This window comes from Apteryx mantelli, chromosome 5 (assembly GCF_036417845.1).
Source record: "Apteryx mantelli isolate bAptMan1 chromosome 5, bAptMan1.hap1, whole genome shotgun sequence".
In the NCBI taxonomy this organism is placed as follows: Eukaryota; Metazoa; Chordata; class Aves; order Apterygiformes; family Apterygidae; genus Apteryx; species Apteryx mantelli.
In genome coordinates this window covers 56,649,985-56,667,466 of record NC_089982.1, presented here as the reverse complement: position 1 = coordinate 56,667,466, position 17,482 = coordinate 56,649,985, and the positions used below count along the sequence as shown (strand labels likewise).

General features: G+C 41.8%; 1 protein-coding gene across 1 annotated transcript in view; it reads right to left on the bottom strand.

Annotated features, from left to right (window-relative positions):
- Positions 1 to 17,177, bottom strand: part of KDR (kinase insert domain receptor) — a 35,188-nt gene extending 18,011 nt beyond the window's left edge. Inside the window, exons 1-18 of the mRNA XM_067298049.1 lie at positions 17,104 to 17,177; positions 15,943 to 16,033; positions 15,131 to 15,327; positions 13,860 to 13,984; positions 13,362 to 13,530; positions 11,613 to 11,752; positions 11,247 to 11,415; positions 9,583 to 9,694; positions 9,331 to 9,494; positions 8,255 to 8,411; positions 6,512 to 6,632; positions 5,807 to 5,915; positions 4,715 to 5,059; positions 3,597 to 3,743; positions 2,970 to 3,101; positions 1,154 to 1,260; positions 626 to 761; positions 119 to 223 (exon numbers count right to left, since the gene is read on the bottom strand). Coding sequence (XP_067154150.1) covers positions 119 to 223; positions 626 to 761; positions 1,154 to 1,260; positions 2,970 to 3,101; positions 3,597 to 3,743; positions 4,715 to 5,059; positions 5,807 to 5,915; positions 6,512 to 6,632; positions 8,255 to 8,411; positions 9,331 to 9,494; positions 9,583 to 9,694; positions 11,247 to 11,415; positions 11,613 to 11,752; positions 13,362 to 13,530; positions 13,860 to 13,984; positions 15,131 to 15,327; positions 15,943 to 16,033; positions 17,104 to 17,155 — 2,578 coding nt within the window. The 5' untranslated portion in view covers positions 17,156 to 17,177. The remainder of the gene's footprint in view (positions 1 to 118; positions 224 to 625; positions 762 to 1,153; positions 1,261 to 2,969; positions 3,102 to 3,596; positions 3,744 to 4,714; positions 5,060 to 5,806; positions 5,916 to 6,511; positions 6,633 to 8,254; positions 8,412 to 9,330; positions 9,495 to 9,582; positions 9,695 to 11,246; positions 11,416 to 11,612; positions 11,753 to 13,361; positions 13,531 to 13,859; positions 13,985 to 15,130; positions 15,328 to 15,942; positions 16,034 to 17,103) is intronic.
- Between the last annotated feature and the right edge of the window lie 305 nt (positions 17,178 to 17,482).

Sequence of the window (17,482 nt, the reverse complement as noted above, 5' to 3'; positions counted from 1 at the left end):
TGCTCTGGGTGACCCTTCTTGAGCAGGGGGGTTGGAGTAGATGATCTCCAGAGGTCCCTTCCAACCTCAACCATTCTGTGATTCCATGATTCTGCAAAATTTTAGTCGTCATTTTTACCTTTAAGCATTTTGACTGCCACTGTTTTGCAGGTAGCGGTTTTGTCAATCCCAAATGCATCTGCTTCTATCACCTGGCCAAAAGCTCCACGTCCAAGAGGTTTGCCTTCAGTGGAGGAGATGAACAGACCGTGATTTATTTGTCTGACACAGTGGGCAAAAGATGCAGAATAAACAACAGCTGTAAATTCAAATTATATATTTGAGAGGAGAGGATACATTAAATATAATCATTAACTTTTTCTCCAGCGTGGAGTCAGATGAGGCTGTGATCCAGCAGTCTCCTACAGCTTTGACTGGTAATATGGAGGAAGGGCATTTTGGCATCTTACCCAAGTACAGAAAAGAACCGCTCTCTTACAGTGCCAGTTCTGCATGCATCAGCCTCAGAGTACTCCCCCAGGGGCTTCAGCAGCAGAGTAGTCTGCAGGCAAACAGGCCATGTTCTAAAATGCCTCCCGGCCCAGGGCTGCAATATTACTAAATGGTTTATGTAGTGAAAACACACCTAGCTTTAGCCGGTCTCTGGGAAACTCCCACTTGCTGGCATCATAAGGGAGCCGTTCACAGTGCTCATCTATAGGGACTTCATCAGGATCCATTATGATTGACAAGTAGCCAGTCTTCATGTCCCCTCCATTGGCCTGGAAAACGATATTAGTTGTAGTTGCAGATTTTTTAGTGGAGATGTAGAGACAAAGTGCCAGTTTCTCACTCTGTAGCGTTCTACTACTTCCCAGAAATGTCAAGCTACCATTCCCCTACACATTGTCATTGTCAGTGTGATCATCATTAATTACTTGTATTTTTAATAAACAAAAACAATTGAAACACTTTTTCTCTTCTGAGGGCCAGTTCAATTAAAAACAAATTTCTGTGCCTTCAGTTCCAAGCAAGAATGTTATGGCATGGAGAGAAAAAACGTGTCTGTTGATTTAAGAACAATAGAAAGAAACAACACAAAAGAACTCAAGTCAGCTTTCATTTGTCATGCAAGACCAGTGCTGATAGGACAGTAAGAGAATTATTTCATTACCCGCTTAACGGTCCGGAGGATGATTACAAGAAGCAACCAGAAGAACATGGCAATCACTGCAGTGCCAACTAGGATAATGAGCTCCAGGTTTGTTTTCTCTTCAGCGCCTGGGAAGAAATAAATGAATGTTTGAGTGATAGCTGGAAACACATTGGTTTTGTTCATTCATTAAAATACAGAATGAAGTTCCTTGTTCTGAAGGTTCGTTTTAAAAATGCAACATGTAGCAAGGAAATGAAAGCAAAGCAAAACAAAAAGCTTGCTTTTTATGTTGGAATATTACTCTTAGTTCTGTGTTGTTTTACACCACACAGTTGCTTAGCATCAGCTTTGTTCATCAAATGCTGAATGGGGATAACCAAGGACAGAATCTGGACCTTTGACAGCTAATAAGAAGTAAAATCTCGTATTTTAAAAAGAAACCGTTGTTTTGGAATACCCCAAATGAATGATTCTTTCTCCAGAAAAGAAAAATATGTATATCATGTAGTAAATAAAGTGCTGTGAGAATGATTCAGAAAACAATCTCTCTCTTGTCTCTTTACATGCTTCAGCAGGGGTATGAAAAATTTGGTTCTGCAACAACACATGAAAATAAAGACTTATTTACAGCATCCCTTTTCCAGTTCAAAAGTCACCAGCACTTGAACACCACTTGAGCATCTAGTGACACGTGAAAGTAGCTCTCTTCTCCAGCTCCCATCCCCCATATTATGTTCCATTTTATCCCTCGCAGGATATCGTTTCTCCTATATAATAACACACTAAGTTTTCTCCATTGTTTGGCCCCTCATAAGCTGTATTATAAATTTCTGACAATGAAACAATGTCATACAAACATTTCCGATTTTTACAGACTTGCAGATCATGACCCAACTATATTTACTACATCAGCTGAAATCTACATTAATGTTATCTGCAGATAATTTCTACCTCATGTAAACATAGTGCGCAACATCTTGATATCCTAATGGCATCTATGAATAACAGAATACTGCTTTAAATAGCTTAATGTAATAGAATGGACAATCACCCTGACTAACATGACAGAGACTTGTGAAGGATTCAATGACTAGTTTTCATAAACATACTAGTATCATGGCCAGGGAGCTTTTAGTTCAAGGTTTTTAATTGCAAAGTCTTAACTCTTCTTGGAAAGTCCATAGTGGTTCCTCAGCCTGTGGACTAACCCCTTGCTGGGATCTACTTTTTATTTTTGCGGGTTGCAGTTCAGTGTGCCATAATAGGATGGGAACAAATGAGACATGGGTCTCTCAACCACTAATTTCAGAGCTTGGTGGATTAAGCCTGGAGTCCCTTAACCCCAAAACACTATCTGCTCCTATCACTGAAATCGGACAGCATTACAACAGGCTGCACAAAGTCTTCACTCTGTTTTTCTTAGATGCTGTGACATCAATTAGATAGTTTTAAAAGTTATTACTCTTTAAAAATCATCATTTGACAGCTGAGTTACCAAGACAATAGAGGTGTCCCAGGACTTCTGCATGTTTAGGCAGGTTATGCTTTATAGGTATATATGCAGTTTAAACTGTCAGAGTTTTCTTTGCAATAGATTTGGCTTTTGCTGAAATGCAATAAACCTTGCAGAGAATAAAGCATCAGCCTCAACAGCTGGAATTATGATGCTGACAGTCGGTTATGACAGGATGCAATCTGAGGTTTTGGGAATCGTTAGAACTTTTGACAAACCTCATGATATAATTTTAGAATTTTGATCAGGATAGCAGGTAGATTTTTCCTTTTAGTGTTCATAACAATTTCATGCACAGTCTGGAAACAAACTGATACTAACCTTCCACTGCAAAAAAAGCCACTGCTTTTCTGCATCCAAGGACATTGCAGGCAAGGCAGGTGTATAGCCCACCATCTTCTTTCCTCACTCGACGTATGGTTAATGTTTTGTTCCCATCTTTCAAAACAATACCTGGAAAAAGTAATTATTCTTATTTCTGCTAGCTTTTTGACAGTTTGTGCAAAGAATTAAACTTATTTTAGCTTTATATCTGTCCACATAATCTTAACAAGTATGTCACACTAGAGTGAGAAGAATAAGGAATTAAAAAAAACACAGAAGCAAAAAGGTAGAACTAAATCCTACCTAAAAAAATTATTTATTTATTTATTTTTTTTTTTTACAAGATTTGTGACAAGGAAAAGTCTGATAATTTTAAATTATATCAAATGAACATTTAACCTGGCCCATACTAAAAAGGTTGGCTTCAAGTTTCAGGCCATTTTTAAACTTTCTAAAAAGTAACAGTGGGTAATACATACAAACAAAATGTCACTTCCAAAGAAAAAAATTGAGACATTCTTAAAAATTCAAAATGAAACTTTTCTTGATGGAAGTTAGCAATGTGTTCCATGAAAGGAAGCCCTTAAGTGATATAAAATTCATAACAAACGAGCAATCCCTCACCAGAATCTTCCACAAGTGTTTCATTATTTTTAAACCACATGATGTTTGGAGGAGGAATGCCATTCGCTGTGCATGATACTTCTATAGTTTCACCAATGTTTGTTGTTTGATTTTCCAGATTTCCTACAAGTGTGGGTGCCATGGGCTCTGTTGGTACAAAAATAAGAAAAAATCTCTGAGAATTTAAGAAAACATCTACTTTTGCAGTACTAGTATTTGATGACACAGTTGACCCAGTAAAGAAGTCTCAAATCCTTTTATAACATCAACAGTCCCAAGGTTCATATAAAGATCATAGTTAACCTTCCATATTTTATGAGAAAATCATAATACTAAGAAAGTTTTTAACAGTGTTGATGTAACCTGCTTTGGACTGTACAATTTGTACAGGCTGCTGAGGGAAGAAGGAATAGGTGAGAAATTGCTTCCCTCACATTTCAATTTTCAGGCCTGTTACAAGAAGTCTGATACCGTCAGTCCTGCAGACATTGGTTCAGGACAGCCCATGAGCACACATAGGTATTTCCCTGAATTGGCACCACAGTTGCCTAATCATCCTAGATATCTAGGCCCCAAAACAAAAGCATCTTTATTTGTGTCAAAAGCTAATTGATTATAAGTTTGTATTGCTGGTGTCTAAATCTCAGCGTTATCTGATAACAGTTTTAAATTATACATATAATCTCAAACTCAAGAATCAGTGACACAATGCAGTAACATGAATGCCACCAATATAAACAGGCGTTTACAGCTAAACAGGAAAAGGTGTTTTGAAATGTAAAATTGCAAAGTTATTGAGCTACCAACATGTGACACTATCTGGGCAAAAGCCAAACTCGACTCCTTGCATAGCACAATTGCACTGTCAATGTTTTCTCACTGGTACTGATGAAATGGTAAATCCCTGCTGCCTGCACAACTCCCAGACCCACAATATCAGCAGCAGTCAATACGTTCAAGGCATCCCCTTTGTTTACAACAAACAGTCTAAATCTATTTAACAAAATGAGCGCACCATTAAGCGTCACACGCAGGGCCTGAACATACCAAGGACTGACACTATTGCAGTAGTTTTCTTATGCAACAACACATTTTGGTTCGCAGTTAGAGATACATACCTTGAACAGTGAGATGCTTGACCAGGCAGTGCTGTGTTTTAGCCTTTTTGTCCTGAGCAATGCAAACATAGTCGCCTCCATCCTGGAGAGAGATGTTACGGAGGATGAGCTCTAAGGTGACATTTTCACCATCGGTATTTGAAACCGTTGCATTCAGCTTCTGAAGAGCATCAAGGTTCTTGCAAACAGGCATGGGTAGCCCTCCAAAGGGAGTCTGTGAAGCATGAGCACTGAGTTTGTACCATGATAGCTTCTCAAAGGTGAATTTGTCTGCTGTGCATTGCAAGGACATGTTATCCTTCTCTGTGAGTTGATTCCGAGGCTGGAGATTAATTTCAAGACCCCCTGCAAATCAAAAAATAAAAGAAATTCCTATTAGGTTGTACGTTTTTGTTGCCAACATTAACTTGAGAAAGCTTCTTTGGAAACCTGCAAATATAGCCTTATCCTCATTTTACCCAGATGTAAATGTGGAAATAAAACATTTACAAATCAGAGCAATTATTTTTATAAAGAAAATAATCTCATTAAAGCAACACACTTAATATAGATCAAAGATAGGCCCATGTAATGAATAGAGTTCCTCTTCCTATAGAAATTTCTGGCAGCCTAAGATGATTCTCAGCATTATTTTATGGTTAATTTTTAGATTTGAATTAAAATATTATTTCAGCATGTAAATATGGAGACTGATTTTCAAAAAGACAGAAGCTCTTTTTCACCCAGTTTTGAAAATGTTAGTCTTAGCTTTTATAGTACAACTTCACTCATCTTGTGACACTAGCACAATTTCTCCCTTGCTTTTTTTCAGTGACTACAGTAGCCCAATAGCAATTACTGTCAGGACAATAGTGCCCATTCTACATCATTTTCATGGGCCTGTCACTCCATTGATGCCAATAAAACTAACCACTCAGTAAAAGGTAATTAGAGATTTTAAAGATTGCATTAGGAAAATATTCAGTAGGCCATATGGATTAAAGGATTTTAAAAAAGACAGGAATCAAATAATAGCGTTGAAGCTCATGTCATTATTGAAGCAGAGGAAATAAGATTAATTTAACACGACTGTTTTCAACAAGGTACACTTACTGGTCACATGAAAGGAGATAACTCTCTCACTTGACCCGGCTCTGTTTGTAGCCATACATCTGTACAAAGCAGACACATTTGCTGCTTGAATCACAAGGGTGCTCACCGTCTACAAAAGAACAATCGAGTGTTAGTGCCAATGCAGGTGAGCCTAATCATCAAAATAGCTCAGCAAAGTATCATGTAGGTATCTGCAAAACTGAAAATTCCTCCCCACAAACCCAGGACATGTCGTGTGCACAGTTTGTTACTGCTGTTTACATTTTTTTGCTTAGGTGTGTAACAATAAGACAGAAGAAAACAACAAAAAAACCTGCCAGAATGCTCACTTCAGTGTACATGTTAATAAACGCTGCACCCACAATTTTTTCTGCTCTTCAGTCTCTCCAAACTCCCCCTGATGCAGTTAAAAGGTGACATTAACTCACCTAACTCCAAACCCATAAAGAGTAAGCACTGAAATCTAAGTAAGTCAGGTTTCTCAATGGAGGGTCACTTTGGGTAAGCATCTCAAATATTTGAAGCATCTATCTCTGTCTATTACTTTCAGTAGGCATTTGAATGACTAGGCTAGAGCAGATCCCTAAGTTTTAAGTGGCTAACATTAGATGAAAGGAGTCTAATCTTTAATGACATATTTCCAGATCCTTGGACCACTGAACAGGGCTAATCATTCCCAACTAATAGAAAAGAAAATCTGCTCACCTTCGTTTTTCCAGCAATAGTAACAACTCGATGTTTAATTTCAATCTGATTCCCACCCTTTCTCTCTGAGATCACTTTCCATTTTCTGCATGCATATGGACTGGCTCCCGAGCGGACTTTTCTGAGAGAGAAGTAGAGACATATGCTTTAGATAAGGTAAATATTAGCCCTTCAAGAATGTGGGGGTTTTTTTGTTCTCTTTATAATATACAGATACTTATCTATAAATCAGATGGATAAGTGGCCATACTCTACATCTGAGAGGGAAGAGTATGTTTCTGGAAACATTTCTATTAAATTGCACCCTATAACCTTCTGAGACCTTTATGCTCTGTAAAATAAGAATTCCCCAAGCCTAAAGGTGAATTTCCTAATTAATCTGGCTATGTCAGCTCAATCAGGATGCTTGGAGGGAAGCAGCTATTCTGGGAACAAACCTCCATTCACAAATGGGTGATTCAAGTTAATTTAGTTCAAAGGAAGACAGAGAGACATAGAAATCACTGAAGTCCCTAAAAGAATTTCTTGAGGACAGTAGCCCTTGTGTAGGAAGCAACCAGGCACCAAAGGAAGAAACTAGTGGAAGTCATTTTAAAAACAACAACAGGAAAGAAGAATGCTTTTTTTTTTTGCCTTTTTTTTTTTTTTTTTAAAAAGGAAATCTGGGCTTATGGCAGGCCCAGATAAGGAAAGCTGCATGAATCTCAGTCAGGCACTCTCTCTATCATTCCCCAACATCAAGCAGTGCACTTCCTCTGAGATACACTTTCACACAGATAAAGAGCACCATATACTCCGCACTTGACCAGAGCAAGAAAAAAAACACAAAGATCTGTAATTAGCATAAACAGCAAATTTCCTGTGTTTGGGATTGAGTTTTGGGCCTGCAGCTGCCCAATGAGAGATCTGATGGGACAGCATACAGATAGCTGTCTCTGAAACCCAGCACAAACCAAGATACCTTCAAGAAGGCCTGAAGACAACAAATGAGTGCTGCCGGCTTCTCGCTGAGGGTGGCCCTTGCCTTTACAGCTCATTGCCTACAACCTCAGCAGAGCCTGACTGTGGCAGCCTGCCTATTAAGTAACACAGTCTTTCCTTGACTGGTTATTGGGTTAATTTTAACCATGTCCTACAACATGAAGTCACTTTGAGCCTATAGTTGTCACAAGCAAAAGCTCAGCCATGACTTAAATGGGAGCAAAACACAGAGAGAGAGAGATCTATCTGGTGGCAACAGTTCCTGAGCCTGAACCTTTCTGTATCCAACTCTCTGTCCAGCGATATATACTTGTACAGGGTGGCCCTAATTTTCCAGTCTAGCTCAGCTGAATTCAGTTCGAAATCGAAATGGAGGAAGACATCACGGTTACCTTCCAACCCTGCAATTCTGATCAAACCCCGCTCTAAAACTTTAGCTAGCTGTGCTAACTCTGTTTCTAGCTGAGAGCAGGCTTAAGAGGACATTTCAGCAATCAGCGACCTTGAAAGCAGAGAAATTTTCCAGCTATGTTCATTCCCCGCCAGGAAGCTCCCTGCCCTCTGGGAAAGCCTCTCAGGGAAGTTAATGTTCCTGCCTTTCTGCCTCATATCAGAAGTTCTGTCTGCACAGGGCTCAAATTTGTACTCAGTAAAGAGCCTGGTCACAAAGGTGATAAGCCAATGGATACCAAAAAAAAAAATCCCCAAGGGGCTACAGAAGTCACAGAAGATAGAAAAGTTGCCGTATCACTTAGCACTTACTGGGGGCTGAAAGTGCACTCCTCCTCCAGCTGCCAGTACCACAGGATGGTGGCGGGAGGCGGGACCGCGTAGACAGTGCAGGTGAGTGTTTGAGTCGAACCATACTTGTAGGAGTCAACAGGCGCCAGCAATGAGTTCTCACCAATTTGAGGAGGAACTAGAAGAGAGATCCAGCATGTTACACCTCCTAGGTGGACAGTCCCTCTTCTGCTAGAAAGGAGGGATGTTCTTGGACTGCATGGTATAAACAACCTCTCATGGCAACTAAGTCACTCAGTGCCCCAAATTGCTTCATCCTGTAGGAAGCTGGCTGTCCTCAATGCCATCTGACTGCAACAGAGAACATCTCCAAAGAAAAAGTATATATGAGGAAGAGATGAACATGCCCAACACCTTGCAGGATCAGGCCCTCAAGACAAAATGCTTAATAGCTCTAACAAAAACTTCTTTCATTACTCTCCAGGCTTAAAATGTAGCCTTCAAACTTGCACTACTAACTCCAGCCATTAAAAGCATATTACTTCCCAGCCCTGACCCCACTGCATTTAGGCTCACTGCCCTTTTCAAGACCTGTGGCTTCCAAAGCACTCAGGCTAGGCTGTTTCCTGGGGAGCAGAGAGGAGGAGGAGGGCTCAGCGGGGCAGGGCAGAAGAGAAGGAGCAGCCCGCCTGGGGCAGGAAGGATGGGTGAGACAGGCCAGGACGGAGCAGGGTGGGGGAGGACTCTGGCAGCAAAGCAAGAGGGAGAGAGCGTAAAGGGCAGGAAGAGAGCAGGACACAGAGGCAAAGAAATAATATACAGAAAATAAAAAGGAACACACACACACACACACAGAGACACACACACACACACACAAGCATCATCACAACAACAAAAGTCTGCAGTCTCTCGAGAGGTAAATCCTGAAACAAGGATGGGCCATCTCTGCATTCCCACGACTGAGGTTTTAAGTAATCTTCAGGCGCCTTCCCCCCCCACCATTGAAATCTTCATAGCACTGAGATAAATTTAATCCTAGAAATGGTAGTATACTTTGTCTACATGTAAAAGAAAGGTATCACTCATATATCACTTACCATTCACAAAGAGGTTGAACGTATGTCTCTTTTGCATCTTGTTATTGGGGTTTATAAGTACAACAGTATAATTCCCAGCATCCTTTTCAGTTGCTTCAGTGATTACTAATGTGTAGCCAAGTTTAACTGTATGATTTGCATTGATGGCTTTTCCATTTTTATACCTAAAGAAAATATATGGTGCTTTGAAGACTTCAGGGATTTACCTTGACTAAGTTCAGTTTTTCTAACATTGTGTGTCCTGATTCTTACCATTTTGCCTCTGGTGGAGGATATCCTTTATACCTGACAGGAATTTTGACTGTGTCACCTAACTTTGTCTCAACCACATTCTCCATTTTCTCCAGATGAATAAAAGGACTTTCTGCAAAAAAAAAAAAAAAAAAAAAAAAAAAAACCATGGTCTTTTCACACTGACAGAAATCTAAATTGTCTCCATTTGGGTTTGCGTTTAACAGCAGTTGACAGAGAAAGGTCCATGATAGGATGCCACTGAAACAGCACGGGCAGCTTCAAACGTATGATCTATGAGACAAGCCTGAGCCCTAAACCCCAAGTTGGGCTCTGGAGAGACGGACCCACCATGCCCACAGTCCTTTCCCTCACACAGTGGAAGGGACCAGTTCCCTCACTGGGGAGCTCTTGAGAGCAACGAAGACAAGACTCAGCTCTCAGGACTGCACACCACCTATCAGACACTGTCTATCTAGCCACTATTACTTTGTGACAAAGCAATTCTGAGACGTGAAAGGCACATGCTCAGCTGCACAGTATCCCATTTTAGCCTTTCCACTATTTCCACTTATATATATGTGTATCAGAAAACAGGCTTGACTGACTCATTTCAGGAAATAAAGTATTCAAAACTGCATGTGATAGTTACATAATTGAGGAGAGGCTGAAAATATTTATTTGAACACTCTATTTGCAGTCACAGAATACTCTGAAATGATTTACTCTACTTTTTAAAAACCTTCATTCAGACTAAGACAGTGATTGGCCCATTGGCTAAGATTTAGGGTGGTATTGATTTAATATCTGGTACACTCACTATAGCAAATGATCTGGTTTTGGCTCCTGAAGAGAAAGAGACTCAATTTTCTCTTGGGTCCTTTCTATCTTGAATCACTGTCACATAAGAAGTTTGAAGGTAAAAAAAAAAAAAGCTATTAAACCCTCTGAAATCAGACCTCAGGAAAACCACAGTCTCCTCCAAAACATAAAAAACTTTGTCTGAGAAGTTAATTAAAAATCTGCCATTCTCATGCTGGTAAGTTTTCTAGAAGTAAGCCAGTGGAAGCTGCTGGGGCTCTGCACAAGAGGGCCTTGAGAAAAAGACTGTAGGATGTGGCCTCGTACTTATCTATGCACTTAACCAGAGTTGTTTCCTTTGCATCATTTCTGTATGACCAGAACTAGAGTTGATTCAGATATTCATAATATAAAGGCCAAAAGTTTTATTCTCCTAGCTTCATTCATGCTGACCCAGACTCCCGTCCCATGGAGACACCAGAATCTAGCTTAAGTTCACTTGGTGTGAGAAAAGCCAACCTTTACACAATTATCCACACAAACTAGCTTTACAGTACTTCAGAGAGGATAACACAGAAGAGGATCAGAAGTTATCCTCAGTTTATTTTACTGTTCATTTTCCTATGGGATTTTATAGCTTTCAGTAACAATCACATACACTATCCTTTAAAAGCTTATCATTAGATAATCTTGTGATATAAATATAATTCTATTGAAGCACATGCTAGTGAGTGCAATACTGTAGCTACAATTTGGTTAACTGCTGTACATTGAAGTTTTTCATTATATAACATAGCCTATATATATCATATGGACATTCTGCATCCCAGTAATCAATCCCAACTCTCAAACAACCAACAGAACTGAATCTGAACATCCCATACCATGGATAATGAAGTAACTGCTGTTTTTCATGTTCATACGGCCACTGGATGCTGCACAAGTATATCGACCTTTATCACTTAAGGACACACTGTCAATGGTAAGAGTGCTTACAAACTTGTTTATTTCTCCTGCAGTGATTTTTAAATCCCTTATGGTTGCACGCTTTTCCTGTAACAGATAAAAGATAGAATTGTTTTGGAATTGGTTTATTCTTATTCTTCCTCTCATCCTTTGCAGAACTGTATATACAACAGACTAGACTTTGTGTATTATCAGCTGTTTTGTTAATATTACAAAGGAGGAAGCAACATTCTAACTAAGCCTAATTTTGTTGTGATGTCGGCACCTTTAGGCTATGGTTTTACCTTGATAGAAGGGTAGTCCCATTTAAAATCAATTCCCACATTCAGTTCCGTCCTTACGGTACAATTTAGAACCAGTTTTTCTCCTACTGCCATTTCTACTTGGTAATGCGGGTTCATAGTAAGGTCATAAATTCGGTATCCTAGAAGAAGAAAAAAGGCACAAAAATGGAGGGAAGAAAAACTTTCTTCACAGCATTTAGCAGCCACTTTCCCAGGAACATTCATCCTCTCGAAGCTCTAGCATGGTGCAGTGACTGGCTAAAGAAGTCTGGAGAGAAGGGATATGTCTGCACTGACCACTTCTGATCTGTGATGTGCGAGCTGCATCAGACAGCAGTGAAGCAGGACATATGCACTTGATTGGAGCCCCCCTGGTGTGGTCAGAAGAAACCTTCCCTTCCTGAGGCAGGGTAGGAGGTAGACAGGAAACACTGACCCACACCATCTTTTCCAGTGAGGTGCAACTGAGGTCTGCCACACTTCCAGGTGACCAGAGGCCAGGCCACAGCCCCCATAAGCACAGCACTGAGCCTGAGCAAATTCATCCTACGCCTCAGTTAGAGCAAAGGGACATCCCCATCTGTTATCAAGCAGCTGATTATAGGAGAAATTCAATGAGCAGCCATCAAGTCCTGACAGCACAGTGACAAATCCCACTCCCCATCGTTGCCACTACAGCTTGAAAGCAGGCATGCGGGGCAGGACACCCTCAATACTTTCTAGACGCTTAAAAGTTAGATGTTTAACATGAGCTGTTTCTCTCCTCCACAGTTAACAGGAGAAAGGCAAGGCACACCACCACAGAGCAGTTCCTTTGGCCAGTCTCAGACACCATCTTAGCCCTATGAGACCTAAAGCTAAAGGAGATGAATCCCCACCCCAACAATAACTTGGAACTTTATTAAGAATGACAGTCTGATGTTGGTAAAATTACCCAAAGTTTTCTTTGTGCAATCAAATATTTAAAATATTCCAGAATATATAGAAATTCTGAATTTGCTCCAAATCAGAGCAAAGAATGATGAACTAGGTGGAGAAGCAAGAGTCTGCCACACAGAGTAAAAGATGGAGGGCTGTTACACTTATGTCTTCCTGCTTCAATGGCACTGCCAGGCAAGTGAGACTGTCTAGGTACTAACTAGCCTTTTCAAGTGGTCGTTGTGTCCTCAGAGTCAAAAGAGGAAAAAATGCAGTTTTAATTCAGGCTTGAGCCTTCACAGAATCATCATGTTATTTCTGAGTTTTGATGAACAACTGACAAGATATCAAGAGAGTATAAATTTCTTTCAGAGTCAGGACTTAAGTATGAAGGCAGACAAGACAACCAAATTCTTAGTGTGACACCCCCTCTTCAGTTCCTTATTCCCTTGGTATCACCTCAGAGCAACTCCCTTCCATCTGCTGCTAAGGGATGCCTGCCTCTAGTTCCCTTCAGTTTTGACTTGGACCCTAGATAAGTGAATAAAGTACAAAAGAGAGTGACTTTAGGAAAAAAGGCTTGCATTGTTGGAAAAAAAAAATCCCCGGCATCCATGTAAAATACTAAAAATAGAAGCACTTATCCCAACAATCAACCAGAAAGAACACAATACATTGCATTTAAAAGCAAAGTAATATATATCACAACATCCATTTTGCATTAGCTGTATTGTCAGTGCTGAATAACCTACAGTCTAACAAAATGTAATTGGTTCAGTAAATTGTATCAAGCAAAATAACATAGGCTATAGAGAAAAATCTTTGGCTTACCTACAACTGCAACTATGTATATCACAGACTGGTAGCTTTCATCATCTATTTTAGCTTCACAGAAGACCATGCCCGCATAGTTGATTAAATGACTGGGTATAGTGAAGCCTTTTTTATTATTCCATGAAATTGATTTACCATCAGGAACAAATATCTTCTCTGGATATTTCTGTTTAAAATATTGATAAAATATATGATCAAATTTAAAAAAAAAAATCAAGCAATCACAAAGTTTTAAGTCCAATATTTTCCATAACAGCACAAGCCTAGTTTTAACATCTTAACTCAGGCAATCTTCCTTTCACAGACAATCACCCTGTATTTTCAGAGTGCAGGGGCATGGATGAGTATTGTTACAGCACTCACCTTCTAATCATAGGCTGTAAAATTCCCAGAGAGAGAAAGAAGTTTTTAAGAAACATATTTATACTTCAAATGATGTATTTAATCATATTGACTTTAACTAACTGTTAAAATAATAACGGGCTTTTTCCTTACCGCATGTAGAGATACATTGAGATTTGACACAGTTCCAAGGCATGGTACTACCACTGTTTTATTCTTAGTGATGTATACAATGCCAAGTTGATCACTAACTGAAGTCACAAATGGAGATCTGTAATCTATAAGAACATTTGGTTGGTAAATAGATACTATTTGTCAAGTGATTTTGGAGCAAATTTTTCCATCTTTTCTTCCTCTGTTTATTCCTTCTCAGATCAGTTTTATTTCTTTCTACTTGATAAAACACTTAAATGATGAGACTAAATGGGGAGGGGACTATGTTTTGACAGCCACACAGTTTTATAATACCATTATTCTCCAAACAGTTATCAGCAGGAGTATGCAATTCAGAGAATAGCTTCCTGCCACAGCACTCTTTGTGCTGGCAAAAATCTGATTTACCCTAGTATGACTTTGCTTGCATAAGTATTACAGGAAATATCAGTTAAAGTACTGACATGCTATACAGCCCCCAAAATGGCAAGGTCCTTTTCAAAGTGAGTCCAAAAAAAAGTAAGTTCATGATCTTATAGAACAAGCTAACCCATGTATATAATAACACCCCATTTTTAAAAATGTTGCCATAAGTTAGAATAAAAAGGAAATAGGGTGCATTAGAATATGGGTATCAAGATGAGTGCAAAAAAGGCAGATGCCTTAGTGTGTGTGCCTTCTTAAGCTGAGTGTATAACTGAAGGCTTTGCAGCGGCTGCCACACACTTCTGCATTTCTATCAATAGAACTGACAGCCTGAGTTTGAAACTTAGCTTTTAAAATATAGATTTTACTGTTATAGTCAACAAATGTATGGAAGCTCATGGTTTAATTTTTTGAACAGTATCAGATAGTACAAATGGTAAAAGGGTGGATGATATGTCTGTTTTAATAAATATATACAATCTCTATAATCTTCCCCTGCATGAAACTCCTACTGAAGTCATTAATAGCTCTGCAATCATGAAGACAGGCTCAGAGCACAGCAGAGAGATGCAGGCTAAGTTCTGGGCAGAGGAGAAAAGCAGATCAAGTACTGTATAGGGAAGGCTAATTTAAAATTACAAGCACAGATATTTTTCTATTGATGGCAGCAAGCATATTGGCATGTAACTACTCACCATGAAAATGAATAGGAAAAATAATAGTTTCATAGGACTAAAAATTCTAGGATTTAGAAATTTTAATGCCAAAGTCATTTTGAGATGCTTGATAGCCTTTTTCATTTTGCAGATAGGTGGGAATCACATAAGAACTGTGTAAGCACTTACCTTGAACATAGACATAAATGGTTGTAGCTGCCTGGTTGTCCCTGTAAAGGCACCTGTAGTCTCCTGTGTCATTGCCTATTACTTTTAGAAGAGTAAGCATCTTACAGTAGGGGCCATCGCTACAGTTTGTCACAGCAATACGCTTCTCAGTACTGCTCTGATTGTTCGGCCAGAACCAGTCCAGCGCTCTCTGACCCCTAGGAAAGCAAAAGTCAGAGAAGCATTAGCACATGACAGGCACCGGTACTATTGCCAAGCTGGTAAAACTCAGTCCTGCTAGTCTCCACAGGTACAAAAAAGAATTGGCTTCAGTACCTGACACGGATTGTCGAGCCAAATATGACAAATTCACATGAACCGAGCTATTATTAATACTCACGTGGAAGCTATTTCATTTTGAGAATTCAGTTATGGTGAATCTAAGTAACACAAAACCTAAAAGGGAGAGGCAAGAGCCTCCCTGCCTGGCACACCCTGCGAGGATCCAGCTAGCGCCGCATCTCCCTGCGCTCCCCAGCTCCTCTCACAGGGTAGTGGTCGGGACTACACCAAGGCTTCTTCGAAGCACTTTTTATGCCATGCCCCTTGGCTAGCCTGCTGCTGCACTTTTCAGTGATCTTCCCTTGCTGTAACCCTTTAAGATCATTTCTAAAGCCCACCAGGAAAAAGCACGGGGGGAGGGGGAATCATGAAGGGAAGGGAGAGAAACAGGAGAGATGAAAGGGGAGAGAGAGATTCATCTGTAACTCTGTACAAAAACCCTCTGCATAAATCACCCACATCAAAATCACACTGGCCAGATTTGCCCTTACCTGCAAGTAATATTTAGAGTAGCATTTGCAGTTATTGTGAGGACATCTTTTTGGATGCTAAGGCTTGGTTGATCCAGAGAAATAAATAAACCTGCAAAAACATATATGAAAAACCTCAAATCAAAGCAACAACAAGACAAAAGTAAATGCTACTCAGTCAGAAAAGCATCATATACAAGTATATGCCATATGTTTTAAGTGGACATTTTCACATCATTTGGTTAACAGTGTAGAGGTAAATAATGACTTTTCACACATCCCAGAAAGTTCAAAAACTCTGTCATAACAGGAAGAAAAGGCAGATGGTCAGGACCTAGCTGAGAGCACTACAATTCATCGAGCCAGGGTGGAGTTCCTGTTTTTTTGCATTGCCAACTTCAAGGTCTAACAAGAGGATGTGGGACATTGAAATAAAGCGAACCTTCATCTGATGATCTCACCCCCTGGGGAAAGGGATCACCAGCTTTTCTTATAATAAATTGAATATATTTACATTCTTTGAGCCTGCTGATTAATGAATTCTGTGAAGAATTATTTTGCACAGTTTGTCACAAATTCAAGGTGCTATGAACCCAGCGCTGCTTCCCTTTACCACATTTTTCTAATGCTATCCCTCTCTTCCTAAGCAGTTAGGCAAAGGCCATCACTCTCCGGCTCTCTCCGCGCAAGGGGTGGCGTCGGGCTCGCCCCGCGCCACCTGCGCCCGGGAAGGCCGCGATTTCGGGGCCAGCGCCCGCTCTTCGGCAGCCGCGCAGCCTGCGCAAGGCTTGCGCGGCACATAGCAAGAGGCCTGCAGGCCGCCCCCAGGCTCCCGCAGGATATCGCCCCCAGGGGAGTACCGGGAACCCCGACGGGGACAGCGCGGCCAGCCGCGACGGCTGACGAGGCAGCGAGGCCGGGCTGGGAGCCTTCGCTCTTCCCCTGCGCTTCCCCTCGTATTTCCTCGTGGTGCAGTCGGTGGCCGTCCGCGGCAGCCCCTTCCCCCGCCGGCGCGCCCGCCGCGCCGCGCCGCCCCCGCGAGACCCGCGGCCCGGCCGACAGCGCCCCGCGGCTGTCCCGCAGCTCCAGCCCGCGCCGCCGCGCCCCCTCCTCGGCACCCCGCGCCGCCGCAGCGGCGCAGCGCCCCGTCCCCCCGCGGGGCGCCCCGACGGTGCCTCTTACCGGCAGCCAGGCACTGCACGACCACCAGCGCCAGCGCCGCGCCGAGCTCCATGCCGCGGCCGCGGGGCGCTGCCGGGGGCGGCTCGGCTGCGGGCGTTGCGGAGCGAGGAGCCACCCGTCTGCCCGCCGGCGCCGTCGGGGCAGCGGCAGCCGCAAAAACAGGGGCAGCAGCCGCGCCGCGGGATGCTGGACCCCGGCGAGCGCCGCCCGCGCCGCCCCGCTCGGCCGGGGGCGGGGCCTCGGCCCCGCCCCGCCCCCGCCCCCGCCCCGGCGGCCGTTGGCCCGCGTGGTCGTTGGCCGGAGCGGCCGTTGGGCCGTTTGGGCGCTCGGCAGGGCGGGGGGGGGGCAGCGAGGAGTGATCGGGGTGACCCGTGGCACC